Source organism: Aquarana catesbeiana, linkage group LG08, assembly GCF_042186555.1.
Source record: "Aquarana catesbeiana isolate 2022-GZ linkage group LG08, ASM4218655v1, whole genome shotgun sequence".
Classification (NCBI taxonomy): domain Eukaryota; kingdom Metazoa; phylum Chordata; class Amphibia; order Anura; family Ranidae; genus Aquarana; species Aquarana catesbeiana.
This window is the reverse complement of record NC_133331.1, coordinates 133,921,491-133,943,386: the sequence shown is the minus strand read 5'-3', so window position 1 is coordinate 133,943,386 and position 21,896 is coordinate 133,921,491. Positions and strand designations below refer to the sequence as shown.

The following is a 21,896-nucleotide window of genomic DNA, read 5'->3' as shown; positions in this document are numbered from 1 at the left end:
GGTACCCACAGCTCTAATGGTAAAAGTAAACAGGGTCACTTATCCAGCGCTCAAGATGATAGAATATATCGGACTAAGCAGCTGCTATATAAAAATATAACATTTAAAAAGAAGGCAAAAAAGTTCCAAGAGAGTAGGTTCTTTCCAGCTTAAGCAGCGCTCAAAAAACAAAAACTCATAAAATTGGAAATAAAAATTAAATAAAAGAACGTATGAGCAAAAACAAACTATTTCAAATTATAAAAACTGTGACAGTCCTGGTGTTGGGTAATTTCTCATATTAGAAAGCAGTTCATATCACTGAAGAGATGTTCCACCGTCACCAAACCATATGATTCCACTCCCTATAGAAATTGCACTCACCAAACTCCTAAAAAAAACAATCAATCGCCTTAATGGATAAATCCAGATTTAAAGTGGTTGTAAACCCACTTTTTGGACTTCTACCTATAGGTAAGCCTAGAATAAGGCTTACCTGTAGGTAGTGGAAAAATCTCCGAAACGTGCGCCATTTAGGAGATATTTCACTTGTAGTCCGCCGAAAATTCCAACGGCACATGTGCGGGGAAGAAATGAAACTAAGTGCCGTTTCTTTCCTAGCCTGTGCCGTTAATCGAGGCTCCCGTGCACATGCGCGGGAGTGACGTCACGCGGCTCCGACGAATCACAGAGCCGGAGTCAACGGGCCGAAAGGAAGAGGGGCCAGAAGATGGACGCTGCCTACACAGGGGACATCGCTGGATTATTATGCTTTTCATTTGCAGGCTTTGCAGCGAGCAAAAGAGGAAGCAAAACCCATCAGGGTTTACTTCCTCATTAAGCTCAGCAGCTACAGGACATCAGCATGGGAATTCAGTAACGATCAACCTGACAGATAAATGACATCCTGATTCTGAACCATCCAGACTGAACACACCCACAATTCTCTTAATCACTCAGGCATATAGGAGGAAAGGAATCCACATAGTGCGATACTGTAAAACTTTTATTGTACCAAAAAACACCCAATCCTTAAGATATTGCACTTACACAAAGTTCAATATAAAACAGCATTCAGGTAACTCATACATACAGCAATGGTCATAGCAGTTCCGATATTCTCACCACCTCAGAGAAGAGCAGATCGTTCTCTGCTGATCTCCCTGCTCAGCGGTACCCGCAGCTCTGCTGATCACCTTCTCTCTCAGTGGTAGCCACAGCTCTGCTGATCTCTAGCTCAGCGGTACCCACAGCTCTGCTGATCTCTCGCTCGCTCAGAGGTACTCACAGCTCTGCTGATCTCTCGCTTGCTCAGTGGTACTCTCAGCTCTGCTGATGCTTCATTCAGCAGTACCCACAGCTCCGCTGATCTCTCTCGCTCAGCGGTACCCACAGCTCTGCTGATCCCTTGCTCAGCGGTACCCACAGCTCTGCTGATCCCTTGCTCAGCGGTACCCACAGCTCTGCTGATCCCTTGCTCAGCGGTACCCACAGCTCTGCTGATCCCTTGCTCAGCGATACCCACAGCTCTGCTGATCCCTTGCTCAGCGGTACCCACAGCTCTGCTGATCCCTTGCTCAGCGGTACCCACAGCTCTGCTGATCCCTTGCTCAGCGGTACCCACAGCTCTGGTCAGTAGTAACCCCCAGCGCTGCTGAAACGCCAGTTCGCTGATCCTCCTCTCTGGCTCCAGCTTAACTATGTTGCTCCTATGCTGGGCGCCATGTGCGACATCTAGAAAGCACAGCTAATTCTGAATAAGTGCCTCTAAACAGCCGAAGGTGCTCTTAGAGAGCTGTGATAGACTTCTATGGATGCTTTGAGGCAAAAAGAAAGCGATATGGGGTATAAATTCTGAAGCAAAGCAGCACAAACAAAACAGTGTGTACATGACTAGAAGGTCATAAATTCTATTTAGTGATAGTTGCTATGATTAGCAGTGTGTTTTAAAATCAGGTCAAATGCCACATTTTGAAGTGTAAATGAGACCTTACAGTATCTCACAAAACTGAGTACACCCTTCACATTTTTTTATCTTTTCATGTGACAACACTGAAGAAATTACACTTTGCTACAATGCAAATTAGTGAGTGTACAGCTTGTATAAGTGTACATTTGCTGTCCCCTCAAAATAACTCAATACACAGGCATTAATGTCTAAACCGCTGGCAACAAAAGTGAGTACACCTCAGTGAAAATGTCCAAATTGGGTTCAAAGTGTCAATATTTTGTGTGGCCACCAATATTTTCCAGCACTGCCTTAACCCTCTTGGGCATGGAGTTCACCAGAGCTTCACAGGTTGCCAATGGAGTCCTCTTCCACTGCTCGATGACGACTTCACGGAACTGGTGGATGTTAGAGACCTTGCGCTCCTCTAGCTTCCATTTGAGGATGCCCCACAGATGCTCAATAGGGTTTAGATCTGGAGACAGGCTTGGCCAGTACATCTTGGAGGTGTGTTTGGGGTTCTTATGTTGGGATACTGCCCTGCAGCCCAGTCTCCGAAGGGAGGGGATCATGCTCCGCTTCAGTATGTCACAGTACATTTTGGCATTCATGGTTCCCTCAATGAACTGTAGGTCTCCAGTGCCGGGAGCACTCATGCAGCCCCAGACCATGACACTCCAACCACCACACTCATCTTTGTACTCCTCACCTGATTGCCACCACACACACGTGACACCATCTGAACCAAATAAATTTATCTTGGTCTCAACAGACCACGGGACATGGTTCCAGCAATCCATGTCCTTAGTCTGCTTGTCTTCAGCAAACTGTTTGCAGGCTTTGTGCATCATCTTTAGAAGAGGCTTCCTTCTGGGACGACAGCCATGCAGACCAATTTGATGGTGTGTGGCGTATGGTCTGAGCACTGACAGGCTGACCCCCCCACCCCTTCAACCTCTGCAGAAATGCTGGCAGCATTTATACGGCTATTTCCCAAAGAAAACCTCCGGATATGATGCTGAGCACGAGCACTCAACTTCTTTGGTCGATCATGGCGAGGCCTTTTCTGAGTGGAACCTGTCCTCTTAAACCGCTGTATAGTTTTGGCCACCGTGTTGCAGCTCAGTTTCAGGGTCTTGGCAATCTTCTTATAGCCTAGGCCATCTTTATGTAGAGCAATAAAGTTCTTTGCCATGAGGTGCAAGGTTGAACTTCCAGTGACCAGTATGAGAGAGTGAGAGCGATAAACACCAACTTTAACACACCTGCTCCCCATTCACACCTGGGACCTTGTAACACTAACGAGTCACATGACACCGGGGAGGGAAAATGGATAATTGGGCCCATTTGGACATTTTTACTTAGGGGTGTACTCACTTTTGTTGCCAGCGGTTTAGACATTAATGGCTGTGTGTTGAGTTATTTTGAGGGGACAACAAATTTACACTGTTATACAAGCTGTACCCCACTACTTTATATTGTAGCAAAGTGTAATTTCTTCAGTGTTGTCACATTGAAAGATATAATAAAATATTTACAAAAATGTGAGGGGTGTACTCAATTTTTTGAGATACTGTAGACCTTTGTCCAGAGGAAAAATCACTTTCACCTGCACGATACCCAGAATCAGGCACAGTTATTCAAAAACCTCTTGTATGGGATTAAGGCAGACTTCTGAAGATTTATAACCCATGAAAAAAGAAGCAAAAAACATGACACACATTGGTCTCCAAAAGCAGAGGAAAGTGTTCCATCAGAAGTCAGTGATCCAGGTACCCTATTCACAGGGATTCCCCAGGAACATAAGAACCACAGAGCCAGGAACTTGGTGAACACTGGGAGCTGTGCACAGGCCAAACGGCAGAGCCAGAAACTTGACATGTCATTCCTCTACCGCAAACCACAGAAATCTTTGCTGAAGTGGAAAAATCAGAACACATGGATAAGCATCCTTGACATCCACCTTTAATAAGGGGGGGGGGAGAGGGGTAACATTTAGGTTTGTAACTCAGGCGGTCAAAACCAGCAAGTATTTTGGAAATTTGCAATTTACACTTGTCCCGGCTACTTTGATTGTGACTACTGGTCCAGTGTCTTTCACTCAGTGGTTGAATACCAACAATTTCTTCTCCTTTTTCAGTCACTCCCGAACAAGGATATGTTGAATAGGGACCTTTTGCCTATAAAGGCTCTGCTCCTGCAAAATACTCCCTCTGAACATGCCCTCTTCTACTGTGTATAATGTTATCTTATCTTGCACTCATCCTGACCTCACGGATTATGCTGCTAAATTGGTGTCTGATATCAAAGTACAGGCCCAAGAGACGAACATTAAACTCCTTACCAGGTGGTATACAGTAGAGATACACCTTTTGCGGCTCCATCATGGATATATTTGACTATAGGGTGCACATAAGCACAGACATTTTATATTTATTTTGGTATACAGTAGGTGCCCCACCTGTCATTGTTTATATACCTTGATGTCGGCTCTGTGTTGGCATTGTCAAATTAGCCAGGGTTCACATGTGCATATTTGGTGGGCGTGTCCATTTTCAATTTTGGTATCCGATTCTTCAATTGTATGGCAAAATTACAGAAGCGCCCATTCCAAATTCGCCACCGGTGTTTTTGTTGTCCATATTACTGGGATCAATCATATTAAGAAGGCTATTCTACAACACTTTATGACAGCAGCCAGGGCAGTTATCCCCTGCCACTAGTGATCAGCACAAGTTCCTATCCTCCTTGACAGGGTCACAGAGATTGACTATATTGAATGCATGGACTTACTTCTGGCAATGGAATTGGGAACATGCAATCAATGTCCTCAAACCTGGCTCTCTTTGAAGGCGATTAGGGAGTAGCACGATTTAGGCAATCATTGTCCAGGTGGATGGTCTGCTTGTTGGGCTCTGCCCCTCGCCCCCCTGGGTTCCATCTCTTGGCTTCTTTTCCCACACTCTCTCTCACCACTCCCCCCCCCCCCCCGTAATTATTTGGGACATCCCAACTCCTACATTCGCTCCTCTCTGCCATCTGTAAGACATTGCCTGCTGATAAATTACAGGGACACTTGCTAGTAATATAGCGGTCCAAGTCAGATGTGAGGTACCGAGTCACAAGACCACCAGTGCGCCGGTACCCTTTTTTGGAAAAAGGACCCCTTTTTATCCTGTCAGTGCCCTGTCATCCTCACCAGGAAGGCTGTTAGCACACCAGTAACCCCACCACAAGGTACTGCTGTGACCTGTACTTCCACACTGTGGAGATCTGCTGGGACGTATAGTCTCACACCACCAGGAGTTGCTGCGACTTTTTAGTCCCACAGAACTGTCTCCTCTGCCAAACATTATTCCCTTACCAAACCAAACTCTGTGCAGGTAAATGTAGTGGGCTGGAAAGAAGCTCCCTATATTCATGCAGAGAGCTACGCAGGCATGACCATCACCTAAAATGCAAAAAAAAAAAACTGGAGCCTTGCCGGGCAGAGAGGAGCTATGCCTGGAGAGGAGGGGACTTCCTGTCAGATGTGGCAGCATAACCCTACTGTTAATGGATATTAAGATGCTCTGTGTGCCATGATGTATAATAAAAAAAAAAAAAAAAAAAAAAAAAAAAAAAAATCGGAATAATATGATACAGTAAGGCTTGGCAGAGATCTTATAAACTAATAAAAAAAAAAAAAAAAAAAAAACAAAACAATTCATACAGTCTACATAAGAAGTTTGGACAAAACAAATGTGTCTGTAATACAGGCCCTCTCTAGGTACAACTTTCAGAGCCTATTTATTCCCAAGTCTCTGTTCACATATTTGCGAATTGGATGCGTTTCGCACATTTGAACCGATAGCCTTCTCAATGCTGCTGGTTCACACATGTGCCGGGTGGCCGCGATGCGGTTTTGAAAGGGTCCTGTGCATTATTCAGTCCAGTTCAGGTGCGATTTCAGGTAAAAATTTGCACCTGAATCACACCTGAAATGTTTAACAGAACTGCACCAGATTGCCACGCTGAAACCGTAGCCATACAAATGTGAAGGTGCCTTATAGTCGCAGTGGTTCCCATATTCATATCCTTGTGTGTGCCCTTTACTACAGTGAAATCGTTTTATAGAAGCTTCTTGTGGATATAATAGTGGAGGGTCATTGTGTCATCTTGTCCACAAAGCCGACTTAAGGCAGAACAAGTGACTTGCTTTGCTGAAAGGGGTTAAGTGGCTATATGGAAGACAACGAGTCACAAGTCAACTTCTTAGATTTGAGTTAGCAAACTCGATTTTTAAAGAATAAAAAAAACCTCTTGGTTACCTGCATGGAGCCCAAACAGCGTCTTGTACAGGTGACTATAAAACTTCAGAGGGTCAATGTTGAGAACATCACCTTTTAATAGAACAAGCAAATATTCAAGGTTCACTCAATGTATGGATACATTTCTTCTAGGAAAAGGAAACTGTTGCAGATTTAGTGACCATGTAAAGAAAAACAAACAAAAAAAAAGCAACAAAAAGACAAAACTTGCTGTTTATGGCAATTTTGACATTTTCACATACATGTTAAAATCAGCATTTTTTGCTAAAAATGTATCTCTCTCAAACGTTTCACATTTTCTGAAAACAAGGGCCCTGAAGAATAAAATGGTGGCTGTTGCAATTTTTGATGTTGCCTGATATTTGGATAGCCATTTATCCAACACAAATTTTCAGGAGAAAAAGCACTTAAATTTTAGTGCACAAACAATATAATACAAATTTAATAGTAAAATTGAAAAGATAAATGTTGAGTCTAGTAAATATATACAAAATATGTCAAAATGTAAAACTGGGTACGCCTGTGAAATTGCAGCAAACGTCAGCACCTATAAATGTCCATGACGCTTTATAAGCCTTTACACCAGTGGTGGTCAACTTTTTTGATACGGGGGGCCTCAAGTGAAGCCCTTAACATCCGTCAAGGGCCACACATAAAATTCAGGTAATATTCATTATCAGAGACAGCACACACAACAGCATAGATCAAAGATCTATTTTTGTATTTTACACAGCATCCTAACTTTTTTGGAATTGGGGTTGTACTTCCTGGTAATGCACAAACAGCAGCAGCACCAAAACAGACAATTGCTGACTAGATGCACTAAAATGTGAACAGAGATTTCTGCTCAGTCTCTCGCTCTTCAGTCCTGAATAATCTCTTTTCCTTTGTACACATCAGCCCTGGCAGTTCCTCTAGAACAGAAATGCTATTGAACACCATTTTCTGTACAAAAAAGGTTTTGCATTACTGTTTTGTCTGCCAGGTGGATTTTTTTTTTTTATATGGTTTAGCAATTCCTGAAGAAAAAAAAAATGGCTTGGCAAACAAAACTAATCTAAACAAAGCAGTATAAAAATGGGAGGAAAATTATCTCCCCCTATAAAAAAACATGCAGGTGCTAAAGGATTAAATAGTACAAAAGGCCTGTTAGAGCACTTGCATATCCACACACAACCTGAACAGGAAGAGATCTCCTGCAAGTCCAAACGCTGACACCAGCAGTCTCCCAAACAGTAGACCAGAACCTAGAAGGTTTTTCTGTGGTCTTGTGGCCAAGAGATGCAATACTGTTTGTGGCACAGTTTTCCAAAAAGAGCAGTTTCTGAATCTTGGAGAGGCTTTACTTTTAGCTATTTAACTATGGCAATATTTTAAAATGTTCACTGTTTAGGAATAAGGGACATTTCTAGATACCATCTGTAAATATAATTTTTGGTTAAAAATCTGCTATAAAGTGACCCAATTCTTTGCCCGTGCAATTCTCCTACCCAACAAGCAGCATGGGACTAGCATGTGAGATTAAAAGCGCTGTTTAAGTTCTGAACTAATTGTTGGAACGCACACAGGGCCATAGATTCCTTTCCCTACCTCATGTTATAGTGTTGGGCCAATTATAAGCCACTATCGACACAAGGGAGGAGAGCACAGGAGCAGATGAACAGAGATTGAGGTGATCATGTACACGTGTATTAAAGGTAAGGCAAGTAGGTGCTAAAGTGACAAATGGCCCAAATACTTTGCATTGGTATAAGAAGGGTTACTTTAACTGTGCACCAGCTCTTTCGGTTCATGTCCCGCAAGACTACAACTGGCCTCTGCAACAAAAGTACACATCTAACCAAAGGCAATTTACTACAACTGAGTAGCATACATTCTGTTAACGTTGGAAGAATCCCATTTGCAGTATAGAACTTGAGTTCACATACCTTGACCAGAAAGAACATTGAATGCAGTCTGAACACAGTGTAGGCTCTCCCTGTAGCTGAGATCCTAAGAGGAAAGCAGAAGTCATCATAACCGGCTGTAAAATTGTGCAGAGGGCACCCTGATCTCTTCATTACAAGGTTTAAGATCTGAATCTTGCTGAAATTTACTGCTGGCAGGTTTGTAAAACTCCATCAAGCTGGGCTTTAATTTCAATGTGAATGCTCGTTGCTGAGAAGTTTCTAGAATTTGCCAAAGTCCACCCTGACCCATCAAAGAATCCTACTTTTATCTCAAATTAAATCTTGGAATACATAGTTTAGATGCACTAAGGTGCTGATGACAGGCTTGCAGACCAGAGGCAGCATAATGCTTGGGCTTCATTACATGCCCCATGCCTTTTTACTGCTCTGCTTTGTGCTGGAATGAATGTCCTGTATGGGAGGTTCAGAGTTGAAAATGGGGTGCAGATCAGGTTCTATTAAAGCCTAGTGGGGAAGAGTTTTTACTGCTGCCTTTGAACCCCGTGAGATTGTTCCCTTTATTCAGCATGAAAGGGTTACAACCTCTGTCTTTATTGCGGTCTGCTCCCCCCATCAGATCTTTCAAACCTTTCCTCACTTCCAATTGTACTATATGTTCGACATCAGGAGCGAAGGAAAATCTTCCCAATGAGTACAAAGACCGCTATAAAAACAACACAAGAGTGTTTGGTACGACAGCTAACCAATATCTGGTACAACACTAAAATTGTCTGCTTTGTTCACAGAGAAGGCATTTAGAAGTTTTTGAAAAGGCAGGCCTCCATATCCTTACACATAGTTTAAGCCCTGTCCTGGCAGTATCTTGTCTGCCAGTACATCATATACAGTCCAATTTGGTTGATACATACCAGTAGCACAATTTGCATGCATCACAGCTAATCTAAATTTCATTTTATTTTCAGCAGTTCTTTCAGTGTAATGATCCACATAAAACATATCAATCATTGCAAAGTATTTCACTGAAGAGTAATCCTCAATCTTTGATTAAACACATCTGACAGTAACTAATCAACCAGCCATAAAAAAATCAAATTAGCATAACATCATACTGCTAATAAGATTTTACAAAGACTATAAAATAAAGGCAGACATAGCTTGGCTTTCATTGGTCTCTTGGGTGACTCATTTTAACAGTAGCCATTATCTCATACTGGGACCAGAAATCAAAATATTCATAATTATAAGAGGTCTCCCACTATCAATATATAATAAAAATATCTCAGCCATTAACCGGTTCCCGATCATGTCACGCAGATATACTGCGGCAGAATGGCTCTCCTGGGCGAAATCCCGTACGGGTATGTCCTACCCTTTTTTGGCCACCAGATGGCGCACATTAGCTGCACGGCGGGGGACCCGATGAGCGTGGCCAGCGAGCGCGATCGCGTGCACGAGCGCCAACATGGGGATTTGTGCGTGTAAACACACAAATCCCTGTGCTGTCAGAGGAGAGGAGCCATATCATTTGTTCCTACCAAGTTGGAAAAACGATATGTCTCCTCTCCTAGTCAATCCTATCCCCCCACAGTTAGAACACACTGAGGAAACACACAACCCCCTTGATCGCCCCCTACTGTAAACCCCTTCCCTGCCAGTGACATTTACACAGTAATCAGCACATTTTTATAGCACTGATCGCTGTATAAATGCCAATGGTCCCAAAAAAAGTGCCAAAAGTCTCCGACCTGTCCTATGCAATAACGCTAAAAATCTCAGATCACCACCATTACTAGTAAAAAAAAAAAAAAAAATAATAATAATAATAAAAATGCCATAAATCTTTCCCATAGTTTGTAGACGCTATAACTTTTGTGCAAACCAATCAATATACACTTACTGCGATTTTTTTTACCAAAAATATGTAGAAGAATATATATTGGCCTAAACTGATGAGGAAATTTGTTTTTAAAAAAACTTTTGGGGATATTTATTATAGCAAAAAGGGAAAACTTTTTTTTTCAAAATTGTCGCTATTTTTTGTTTATAGTGCAAAAAAAAAAAAAAACGCAGAGGTGATCAAATACCACCAAAAGAAAGCTCTATTTGTGGGGAAAAAAGGACGCAAATTTTGTTTGGGTACATCGAACGACTGCGCAATTGTCAGTTAAAGCGATGCAGTGCCAAATTGTAAAAAGTGCTCTGGTCGTGAAGGAGGTAGAATCTTCCGGGGCTGAAGTGGTTGAAAACCCCGGTAGGTGATTTTTACCTACAGGTAAGCCTATAATAAGGCTTACCTGTAGGTAAAATTAATATCTCCTAAACCTGTACAGTTTAGGAGATGTCAGCGGTGCATGCTCTGTGAAGGTCCGGCAGATGCTGCCAGAAAATTAGAGCTCCTTGCTGGTGTTTCATCAGATTACGATTAGGCGACCCGTCAGAATGTGTAACGGAAGTGACGTTTTGTTGCCGCCATCTTGCTACACCCCACACTCCTCCACAGTAAGGATACAGTGAGGAGGAGGCAAGCGGACATCTTGTTAAACCCACCAGAGTTTTGCATTTTACACTTATTTTTAACAGTGAACTGAGTTTATATAGTGAAATACAGTACTTAGAACTCCATCTGACTGTTAAGATGTTGAATTTTAAAAAGCAGCCAACTTCTGCCAGATTAGTAAACCTGTAAGATAAGCAGGCTTGCTGTTGCTTTTAAAATTCAACATCTAAACAGTCAGACGGAGCTCTAAGTACTGTATTTCACTATATAAACTCAGTTTACTGTTAAAAATAAGTGTAAAATGAACCCTCTATTTAGCTTTTCCTCAGTGTTGTCACATGAAAAAATAATAAAATATTTACAAAAATGTATAATAAATGGATTTTTAATACAGCTCACCTGTAAAATCCTTTTCTTGAAGTACATCACGGGACACAGAGCACCATAATAATGACTAATTGGGTTATACGCTACCTTTAGGTGATTGGACACTGGCAACCATATAACCCCTCCTATACAGGAAATACCTCAGTTTTGTAGCAAGCAATGACGATCCCAGAAAAAAGGGGAGGGACCTCTGTGTCCAGTGATGTACGTCAAGAAAAGGATTTTACAGGTAAGCTGTATTAAAAATCCATTTTTCTTTATCGTACATCATGGGACACAGAGCACCATAATAATGACTAATTGGGATGTCCTAAAGCAATGCACCTGAAAGGGGGGGACACAATATCCCTAAGCCCAAACAGGCCAGAGACTATAAAGCTGCCTGCAACACGCTGTGGCCAAAGACAGTCTCTTTTTGAGATCTAACATCCACCTGGTAAAACCTGGTGAACGTATGAACTGAAGACCAAGCTGCCGCTTTGCAAACCTGAGCCATAGACACTTGTTGGCGTACTGCCTATGATGCACTAACCCCTCTAGTGGAGTGTGCTTTTAAATCCCAAGGTGGAACCTTGCATTTTAATCCATACGCCTGGATAACAGGCCTTTCTAGGACCTTCCGGCAGGACAAAAAGGCAGTCAGTCTTCTGCAAAGAAGCTGACAACTTTAAGTAAACTTTTATCGCCCTCACCACATCAAGCGAGTGAAGCGACCTTTCCTCCCTAGTTTTAGGGTTTGGAAAAAAGGAAGGTAGAATGATGTCCAGATTCAAATGAAATTTGGAAACCACCTTTGGTAAAAAATCCGGACGAGGGCGCATGACTAACCCTGTCCTGATGAAGAATCAAAAAAGGTTCTTTGCAAGAAAGGGCGGCCAATTCTAAACACCCTTCTAGCCGACATTATAGCCACCAAAAAAAACACTTTCCTGTCTAATAGGACAAACGGAATATGCCCAATAGGTTCAAACGGTTGACCCTGTAAGGCTGACAGTACCAAATTTAGGTCCCAGGGACATAAAGGCGGTTTAACCAGCGGCCTCAAGTGCGTTACTCCCTTGACAAAGGTTCATACCAAAGAATGGGATGCAATTGGTCTTTGGAAAAAAAAGCGATAAGGCCGAAATCTGTCCTTTAATTGTCCCTAAAGCCAGCTTCAAGTCTACTCCTGCTTGAAGAAAAGCAAGAACTCTTCCAATCGTATACCTACGAGGGTTCCTTTTCCTTTCCTCACACCAAGAAATGTATGACTTCCAGACTCTATAATAAATAGCTCTAGAAACTGACTTTCTAGCATTTATCAGCGTAGACAAGACTGAACCCATAATACCACGGTCTTTCTATACTCTGGTCTCAATAGCCATGCCATCAAATTCAGCAACCGTAAAGAAGGATGGAATATGGGTACTTGAGACAACAGGTCTGGACGGCATGGTAGAACCAATGGGTCCCCCCACTGCCAACTTCACAATCTCCGAGTACCAGGATCTCCGGGGCCACTAGGATCACTGGCTTCCGTTCCTCCTGTATTCTGCGTAGTAAGTGCGGCAGAATTTGGATCGGAGGGAAAGCATATATCAGAGAATACTGATCCCAAGGAACTACTAATGCGTCTATCCGGACAACAAGCGGATCCTTGGTCCTGGATATAAACCTGTCCAGCTTGGCATTGAATCTGGATGCCAGCAGATCCACATCTGGGGTCCCCCAGTGTTGACAGATCTGTAGAAAAACCTCGGGATGCAGGGACCATTCCCCTGGCAACAATTTCTGGCGACTTAGAAAGTCTGCCTGCCAATTGTCCACCCCTGGTATAAACACTGCCGAAAGAAACAGCACATGCTTTTCTGCCCAAGTCAATATGTAATTTACTTCTCTTTGGGCTGCCCGACTCCTGGTACCTCCCTCGTGGTTGATATATGCCACTGCCGTGGAGTTGTCGGACTGGACTCGGACAGGGAGACCCCGTAACCTGGATGTCCAGAAGCGCAGAGCCAGGCGAACTGCCCGAATCTCCAATAGCTTGATGGGCAAGGTCCTTTCTGCCTGGGACCATATTCCCTGGACAGACGCCTCCTCCAGGACTGCTCCCTGGCTGAGACGACTGACGTCTGTAGTTACTACTCTCCAGGCTGCTGGTGGAAAAGATTTTCCTTTTCTCAAATTGCTGGTTTTTAACCACCAAGAGAGGCTCCATTGTACCTGTGGGGATAGAACCATAGGATGATCTAGGGTTCGAGCAGACCTGTCCCAGGCTTCCAGAATACTGTTCTGGAACACCCTGGAGTGGAACTGTGCATATGGAATTGCGTTGAAGGATGACACCATCTTGCCAGCAACCTCATGCACAGCCGAATAGAAGGCCTTGGTTCCATTTTCACCCTCTGGACGAGTTACACTAAGGAAACGACCTTCAAGGGGGGTAAAAACACCCTTTCTTGGGTGGTGTCCAAAACCAGACCCAGATATACCAAGGCCTGGGTTGGACAAAGGGCTGACTTGTCCACATTTAGAATCCAACCTAGTCGTTATAAACCCTGCACTGTTCTTGACACATTTTGGATCAGGATGGGGCAAGAGCAATCTCTCAGAAGATCGTCCAGGTATCCTACCACGGAGATCTTCTGGGACCCTAGGGATGCCAACACCGGGGCCAGAATCTTTGTGAAGACCCTGGGGGCTGTGGCTAGACCGAATGGCAGTGCCACGATTTGAAAATGACGGCCCTCTACTACGAAACGCAGAAACCTTTGATGTGGACCGAAGATCGGTACATGAAGGTATGCGTCCTTGATATCTATGGACGCTAAATAATTTCCTTTTCTCAGAGATTTTATTTTTGAACGAACAGACTCCATACAGAAGGACAGGACGTTTACAAAGAGGTTGAGAGCCTTGAGGTCCAAAATGGGCCTTACTTCCCCATTTGGTGTGGGCACAGTAAAAAGGTTTGAGTAAAACCCCTTGTATCTTTCTTCGTGCGGAATTCGACAATTACCCCCTGCTTCAGCAGATGCTGCAAGGCTAGGAATAGGCATTTCTTTTTCTCTGGATCTGACGGGACCCTTGAGTACAGAAAACGGTCTGGAGGAATTTCCCGGAACTCTATTGTGTAACCCTGTGTTATAGTGGAAATGACCCATCTGTCTTGGACCAGATCTTCCCATGCATCCAAAACCAGCCGAAGCCTGCCCCCCACCCGTGAGAGCGGGGGCGTCCCTTCACAAGGTTGACTTGGAGTTGGACTTGGCTGGCTTTTGGTTCCAGGGCTTCCTCTGACCCTGAGGTTTTTTAAAACCAGACGGCTGAGGCCGTCGATACCGCTTGGGGGAAGAAGCACTAGGTCCTGGAGCATTGGGAACTTTATAAGAGGGTTGCTTACCTCTCCTTTTAGTAGGGAAAAGGGCACTCTTTCCTCCAGAGATCTTTTGGATATATTTATCCAGATCCTCTCCAAACAAGCGTTCTCCATGGAATGGAAAAGCTGCAAGTAGCCTTTTGCATGGCGTCTCAGCAGACCAGTTCTTTAGCCACAAAACCCTGCGCATATGTACGGACAGTAACGCAAAACGAGACGTCTGCTGGATTGAGTCTTTCAATGCGTCTACTGCAAAACAAAGCATGTGGAAGCTCCAATTCCTCGGGAGATTCCTCCTGACAAGGCAGGTTTTTTTATTAACCTTTTAGGGATTGGCAAATCCCAATAGCTGCAACTGCTGGCTGAACTGCTGCACCAGCCACCGCAAAGGAGGCTTTTAATAAGGACTCTAGCTTTTTATCGGCCAAATCCTTAAATACCTGGGCATTATCCACTGGGCAGGTTAAACTCTTATTCACTGAAGAAATAGCGGCGTCCACCAAAGGCGTACCCCATCTCTTCCTGAACTTTTCCTCCATAGGATATAAGATAGAAAACCTTTTAGGAGGTAAGTATATCCTGTCAGGATGATCCCAGTCTGCGTAGATCACCTACTCCAATAATGGATGCAAAGGGAACGCTTGGGAACCTTGCTGAGGTCGCAAGGATCCCAAAGTAGAACAGGAGAGTCCAGACTCCTGAACCGGGGGTAACTTAAACCCAACTCGTACCATCTCAGTCAGAGATTGTATTAATAACTTCTGGGAATGGGAGGCTGAAATTGGCTCCTCTGAACCTGAGTCCTCAGCTGAGGATTCTTCAGCCTCTCCTTCCTCCCGATCTTTTATGGCCACCTCCTCCAAATCCTCTGCCCACTCTGGTTCCAGATCACCTGGACCCATCTGGCCATAAGAGTCCTGGTGCTCTAGTGATCCTCCACTTGGCCCGGGCTCAGGGGAGGGAGATCTATTATGCTTCTTCCCTCCCTGTGTTACAGAAGAAATCATGCCAGCTATTTTGCCTTCAAGGCCTGCTAATGCAGATGCCAAATCATCCTTTGTAACATAAGCCGAGGCAGGAATATTGGTAGTGGCCACTATGCCTGACAAATGCAATGGCTCAGCCAGGCCAGATGCCGCAGGTCTCTCAGGGGAGACTGAGGCTGCATCAGCATGGGACTGCTGGTCTCCTGGTTTCAAGGAAGGTACTCTTACCCCTGTGCTTGCCCTGCTCCCTGTACCTCGTTTTCTGGAAGACATTGCTTACATACGAGGAAAAAAGTACTCCCTACAAGCTGTAACCAGAGCTTAACCTATTGCAAATGTGCCCAAAAACCTCCAGACTTACGTGCCCAAGTATCGCCCTGTGTTGTCCCAGCACACGCCAGGAGCTACAGCTCCTTATAAAGCCTAACCTGGCAGTGGACTGAGCGCATGCGCGCTCCCGCGCGGCGCATCTGCCATGCCCAGACGCACGCAGCGTATCCGTGATGCACAGAGCAGCGGCGCACAATGGCGACGCCTGCCATAAGTGCGCGCCATACCTGGCCATCTGTAACTTCCAACTTGGCTGGTTTTTGGAACACAAGCAAAAGGTTTTTTAATGGAACAGAGGGAATGTATATATAAAAAGTTCCCAAAGGGAGTACTCACCATCTCAAGCAGCAGGGCCTGTTTTACCAGGCCCAATCTTCCCCCATCACGGCGGGTAGCACCTCTGAGGACCTTCAAGGACCAGGTCCCCCATTCTTTGGGGGCCACACCCTTGGACCTGTAAGGCACCCTTCTGGTTTACCTTGAGCAAAATTATGACCAGGAATACCAACTTAACAAGGGTCCAGCACCATATAGGACACATTACAAGCAAAACCTCGCTCTTGAACTGAGGCTTGGGTACCATCCACTTTAGCTTTCTTATGCCATCCGAATGGATCCGATTATAACATCCTCACTGGGACATTATTTGAAGGATTTTGAAGAGTTTCAACAGCCATGACCATCACCTTCAAAACACTGGCGAAAAAAACTGAGGTATTTCCTGTATAGGAGGGGTTATATGGGAGGAACCGTCTTACTATTGGTTGCCAGTGTCCAATCACCTAAAGGTAGCGTATAACCCAATTAGTCATTATTATGGTGCTCTGTGTCCCGTGATGTACGATAAAGAAATATATCTATATCTATAGATATACATATCTCCAATGTTTTTGTAATCCAACTTTATCCATTCAGCTCAGAGAGTTGAATACTATTTTCTTTTCTGATATTTGCTCGAGGGTTGGTTGAGCACAAATCTGGCTTTTTATCTCTCAGCTGTAGTGGGTTTTCCATTATGATGAGCTTTAGACTTTGTTGTGCATAATTGTTATAAGTAAGAAATCTACATTTAAAATTGTCAAGTATATAATAAAGACATTTTCTAACAGATATTCCATTGCAGTAATTTTTTCCATTACTTAAATGTTTCACAGTTTCATAGTATTAATGAACTATGAAGACACTTACGAGCACCCTTGCAGTTAATTGAGAACTACAAGCTGTCTGCAGCGGTGGAAGACGGGACTTATAGTTTATTTATTCACAGAACTCTGTGAATGAATGATGTGGTTGTGTGGGCTGAGCCCTATGCTATTTTTTTATATTGTGACAGCAGGTGTGAGGAGAGGATTCTTGCCCTATGTTATGGGGCTGCTACATTAGCAACATGTTACACCAAGTGAACTTATCCTTCAACAGGTAATGTGAGTCCTGCTTGCATCTGGCTGAGCTTTTTAGTTTGGTTGACTACAGAGCATGTAGTTTTACTAGTACAAGGTCTCGATGGGAGGCACTTCATAAAACAGCAAACTGGGTACAATGAGCCCTATGCATAATGTGTGGTGCAAACTCTTCCAATGATATTTTAGGACAGGCTACTGGAAAAAGAGGTGAACCAATCACACAAACAGAATTCACATTTCTTGGGGTGTTCTATAAAGAAACATTGCACAAACTGCACCAGTGTGACATGGTTTCAATGAAGACACATTTTAAAGCAGAGCTCTGCCGAATTTTTTTTTTTAAAGTCAGCAGCTACAAATACTGCAGCTGCTGACTTTTAAAACATGGACACTTACCTGTCCAGGGTGCCCGCGATGTCGTCACCTGAGGCCGACCTGTCTCTTGGTCCTCGGGTGCTGCCGCCTCCATCTTCGGTAAGGGAATCAGGAAGTGAAGGCTTGCGGCTTCACTTGGTCCCAGCTGTCTCTGGGACCCCTGTGTTTCCCAGCAGACAGGGGGGGGGGGGCCGTAAATACCCGCAGATTCTGCGGATATCTATGCCGGAAGTGGGAGCAAATAATATATATTATAATTATATATATATATATATATATATATAATATTATTATACAGGTATCTGCACTCCCCTCCCCCCTGAAAGGTGCCAATTGTGACACCGGAGGGGGGGAGGAATCCGTTGAGCGGAAGTTCCACTTTTGTGGAAATGACTGAAAAGTTACTTGGAAGCAACTTTAAAAAGACTGGCTATTACTACACAGAGATATCAAACACTTTGGAATTTCCGTTTCAAGTGGAAATCCCAAATAAAAAAAAAAGAAAATAAACACTTACACCGGAATCAATGAGTTTATGGAGAACAACCAGAAGGTCATCAAAAAATTCTACATTTATCAGGTGTGCAAACCTGAAAAAAAAAAAAAAGAAAGCATTACAGTATAACTTCTAAGCACAAAATCTAGACAAGGGCTCTATGTAGAAAAATCTCACACAGCCTGAACAAAACCCACATAACAAATCAAGTTGTTTACTGATAAAAGGAGAAGTTTACTTTTTTTAAAAAAGAATAAATTGCAAATTTTTTTGCAGGTAGAAAAAAAAGTGCATTTATTTTTTTTTTTTTAAAGGAGCCTGTAGAGCATTGCATCCGCGATTAGAAGCATAGCTGTCTGCCCATACCTTGTAAGGGCAGGCAGTTACCTGACAGCAGGAAGATCAATGGACTACAAGAATGTTCACCAGTAGCTTCAAAAGCTCATTGAAGCTGTTAGCTGCAATGGCTGATGGTACTTGTAGGCATTCATTTACAGGAAACGAAGTGAATGACGCAGCCACGTGGGGAGAACTCCACATGGAAGCGCTGCTTTCAAATAGTGACAGTGGATGTAGGAAGAAGATCCCTGGCCTGCTGTCAGAGGGAGGGAGGGTAGCAGGGGTGGGAGCTAAAGAGGCTGAAACAGGTTACATGTTCCACCATAAAAGCAGTGTAACATGTTCCAAAAGTCAACTTATCCGTTAAGGGTCCATTCACACCTAGGCAAATTAATGGCAATACATGAAACGTGTCAATGTAAGCTGAATGTATGGAAATGTACACAAAAGGCAGGAATCAAGCCTAAGTTGTGAACAATAAAACACTGGTAATTGGTAGGTTCCCTGCAAAAACAAAACAAAAACAAATATCAGTCCATTTAAGTTTTATCCTGTGTTATGCCCCGAAGGGCAAGTTTGGGTTGCTGCTGAAACACATTGGCTGTTTGACATGACTTTTTGCCAACAATTAAAATGATCTTGGGCTCTTTCATCCAGTCTGGTACTCTTTTTGTATTTCTATGGTTTGAATTATTGCTGGGTACCCATTAAGGAAAGCCTTGCTGTGTGGGAGCCACCTAACCAAAGATCTTTAGCTCGTTTGAAGTTTTCCCTCATCTGACTGCACATCCAAGTCTGAAAGTTCCCAGCACCTCGCTGAGTATGTTGTTCTGGAGTCTAAATATATAGTTGTCTGTCTGAAGTTCAGCGTCACCAGTTTTGTTTTTTTTACCTATGACAGTAATGCAATGTTTTAAAAGGACTCAAAAGTTGCAGACTTAGAAACATCTTTCATTAGTCTGAAAACAAATCTCATTCCTACTGGTTACTGCTTTCTACATCATGGGATCATAAAAAGTCTACTGTGTACCAAGTACAAGGATACGTGAACTGGTAAGCAAATAAGCCAATAAAGCTACCTATAAACAGTACATGGAGGCAGTGTGTATTTGTAGAACCAAAACAAACAGTTTTCATATTGTTATATTTATGCTTGTATCTCTCAGGCATTCATCTCAACCACTTGCCAACTGCAGAGGACACTGCTGATCACAGATTGAGGTAAAGAGACAATCAGCGGCTCTATACCACATGATCAGCTGTATCCAATCACAGCTGTAAACAGAAGCCGGTTATCGGCACTCCTTTCCTTATGCTGACAGCATGAGGAGAGAAGAGAGACGATAACTGACTTCTCTAAAAGGGACATGTACACTGATAATTAGGGCATGGATTATCAGTGTTCTGATGATGAGTGCAGTCGCCTACGAGTGCCTATCAGTGTGGCCTACCAGTGCCCACCAGTGCGGCCCACCAGTGCGGCCCACCAGTGCGGCCCACCAGTGCGGCCCACCAGTGCCCACCAGTGCGGCCCACCAGTGCCCACCAGTGCGGCCTACCAGTGCCCACCAGTGCGGCCTACCAGTGCCCACCAGTGCCCACCAGTGCGGCCTACCAGTGCCCACCAGTGCGGCCTACCAGTGCGGCCTACCAGTGCCCACCAGTGCGGCCTACCAGTGCCCACCAGTGCGGCCTACCAGTGCCCACCAGTGCGGCCTACCAGTGCCCACCAGTGAAGGAAAAAAATTACCTGTTTGCAAAATTTTATTAAAAAAGTAACTATGAACACTTTTTTTTTCCTTGCAAAATTTTCGGTCTTTATTTATTTCTTTAGCAACAAATAAAAAACCCAGTGGTGATTAAATACCACCAAAAGAAAGCTCTATTTGTGTGAAAAAAAAAAAAAATAGATAAAAATTTTGTTTGGGTACAGTGTTGCATGACCGCACAATTGTCATTCAAAGTGCGACAGCACTGAAAGCTAAAAATTGCCATGGGCAGGAAGGGGGTAAAAGTGCCCGGTAGGCATGTGGTTGATATATGGCATAAAAGAACCAAGATAATCCAGCTTATATATTTCAGGGAAGCCACAGTGGAAAAAAATATCAACCTGGCCAATCACCAGTTTTTCTCAACACAAAGCAAATACCCCTTAACTAGACAACTGGAGATCCTCCCGTGCCTAGGTTATTTTAACAAATACCATTCACCAGCAACTCTGTGTTGTAACAAATAATTAGCTTCTATGAACAGGGCATTTAACAGATAAGTTTACCTATGGGAATATTTTACATGTTCCACCTGTTTTTAGGGTGGAACATGTAACATGTTCCCAATGCTGCAACCGCTCCCCCTAGTTACTTCCCCGTACTAGCTGTCAGTCTTGGAAATCAGCGTGGCTCCGCCCACATGGTCGCAATCATTCGTATACAGAGCTCTGTGTTTGAATGAACTACAAGTCTCGACATCCCTTTGCAGATATCGGCTTGTAGTTCTCAATGAACACGGTGCTCTGGAGCGCCGTGGTAGTTCATTGATTCTTCCTCTTAGTGTAGCTGCTTGCCTGCACGGGCAACAAAGTTACACTGACAGGTCTGTAGGAGGCCTGCATGGCACCTGCCATCTGCTGATCACTGATGCAATGCTTTACAAAACAAAAAAATGAATAATAAAATGCACATTTTTTTGCCTGTACGTGACACAGTACATGCAAAATCTGAATTAGGCAATAGATTTCCGACTATGCAGTGTGGAAGAGTGTGATTCACAAGACCAGCTGAACAGAATTGCCAAAGTTTACACATACTTTTTCAGACCATAGTTTACCATTTGCCTGGATCGCTGTTTATTATAAATTAATAAAGCGGCGTTCCGCCTAGGAAAAAAAATTAAAATTAAAAGTCAGCAGCTACAAATACCGTAGCAGCTACAAATACTGGGCGAAGGTCGAGGGGCTGGACATTGCATAATAATCTATGCCCAGAAGTGGGAGCGGATACCTGGATTTAACAGGTATCCGCTTCCCCCTCCCCTCTGAAAGGTGCCAAATGTGGCACCGGAGTGGGGTAGGAATCCGATCAGCGGAAGTTCCATTTCTGGGTGGAGCTCCACTTTAAATAATGTAGAGTTTTCTCAGTGACACGGTTTCATCAAATCGCAATATATATGTAGTAGGCAATATAAGTGAAAATATATGCATGAGTAAAGTGGTGGTACTCTGCGTTTAGACCAACCAGGGCTTGTAATATGCCAAGTACTTTGAGTACTATATTAAAAGAGACCCTGTCTTGGAAGTGTCAGATTCCCATGAATGCAGAGTTTTCCTGAATGCATGCTCCCATTTTCAGGCTCAGCTATGTGAGATGACAGCAGGAAGCTGCCCTGGGAGCCGTACATAAACAAGTTAAAAGGCCAAGTTCACGTTTGACTAAAATAAATGCACATTTTTGGAGGTATTAAAAAAAAAAAAAAAATTATAAAACATATTAATATATATTTTTTTTCCACAGGTGCCTGCAAAGTATTGCACCCATGATTAGTGCATCATGGGTGTAATGTCTCCTGCACACTCTCCCTTT

At 43.6% G+C, this 21,896-nt stretch overlaps 1 protein-coding gene across 2 annotated transcripts in view; it reads right to left on the bottom strand.

Annotated features, from left to right (window-relative positions):
- The window catches only part of NOC3L (NOC3 like DNA replication regulator), a 130,155-nt gene that overhangs the window by 36,972 nt on the left and 71,287 nt on the right, over positions 1 to 21,896 (bottom strand). For both annotated transcript variants that reach the window (XM_073596426.1, XM_073596427.1), the window contains exons 14-16: positions 18,001 to 18,073; positions 8,166 to 8,229; positions 6,238 to 6,309 (exon numbers count right to left, since the gene is read on the bottom strand). In XM_073596426.1, the coding sequence (XP_073452527.1) occupies positions 6,238 to 6,309; positions 8,166 to 8,229; positions 18,001 to 18,073 (209 nt within the window). The remainder of the gene's footprint in view (positions 1 to 6,237; positions 6,310 to 8,165; positions 8,230 to 18,000; positions 18,074 to 21,896) is intronic.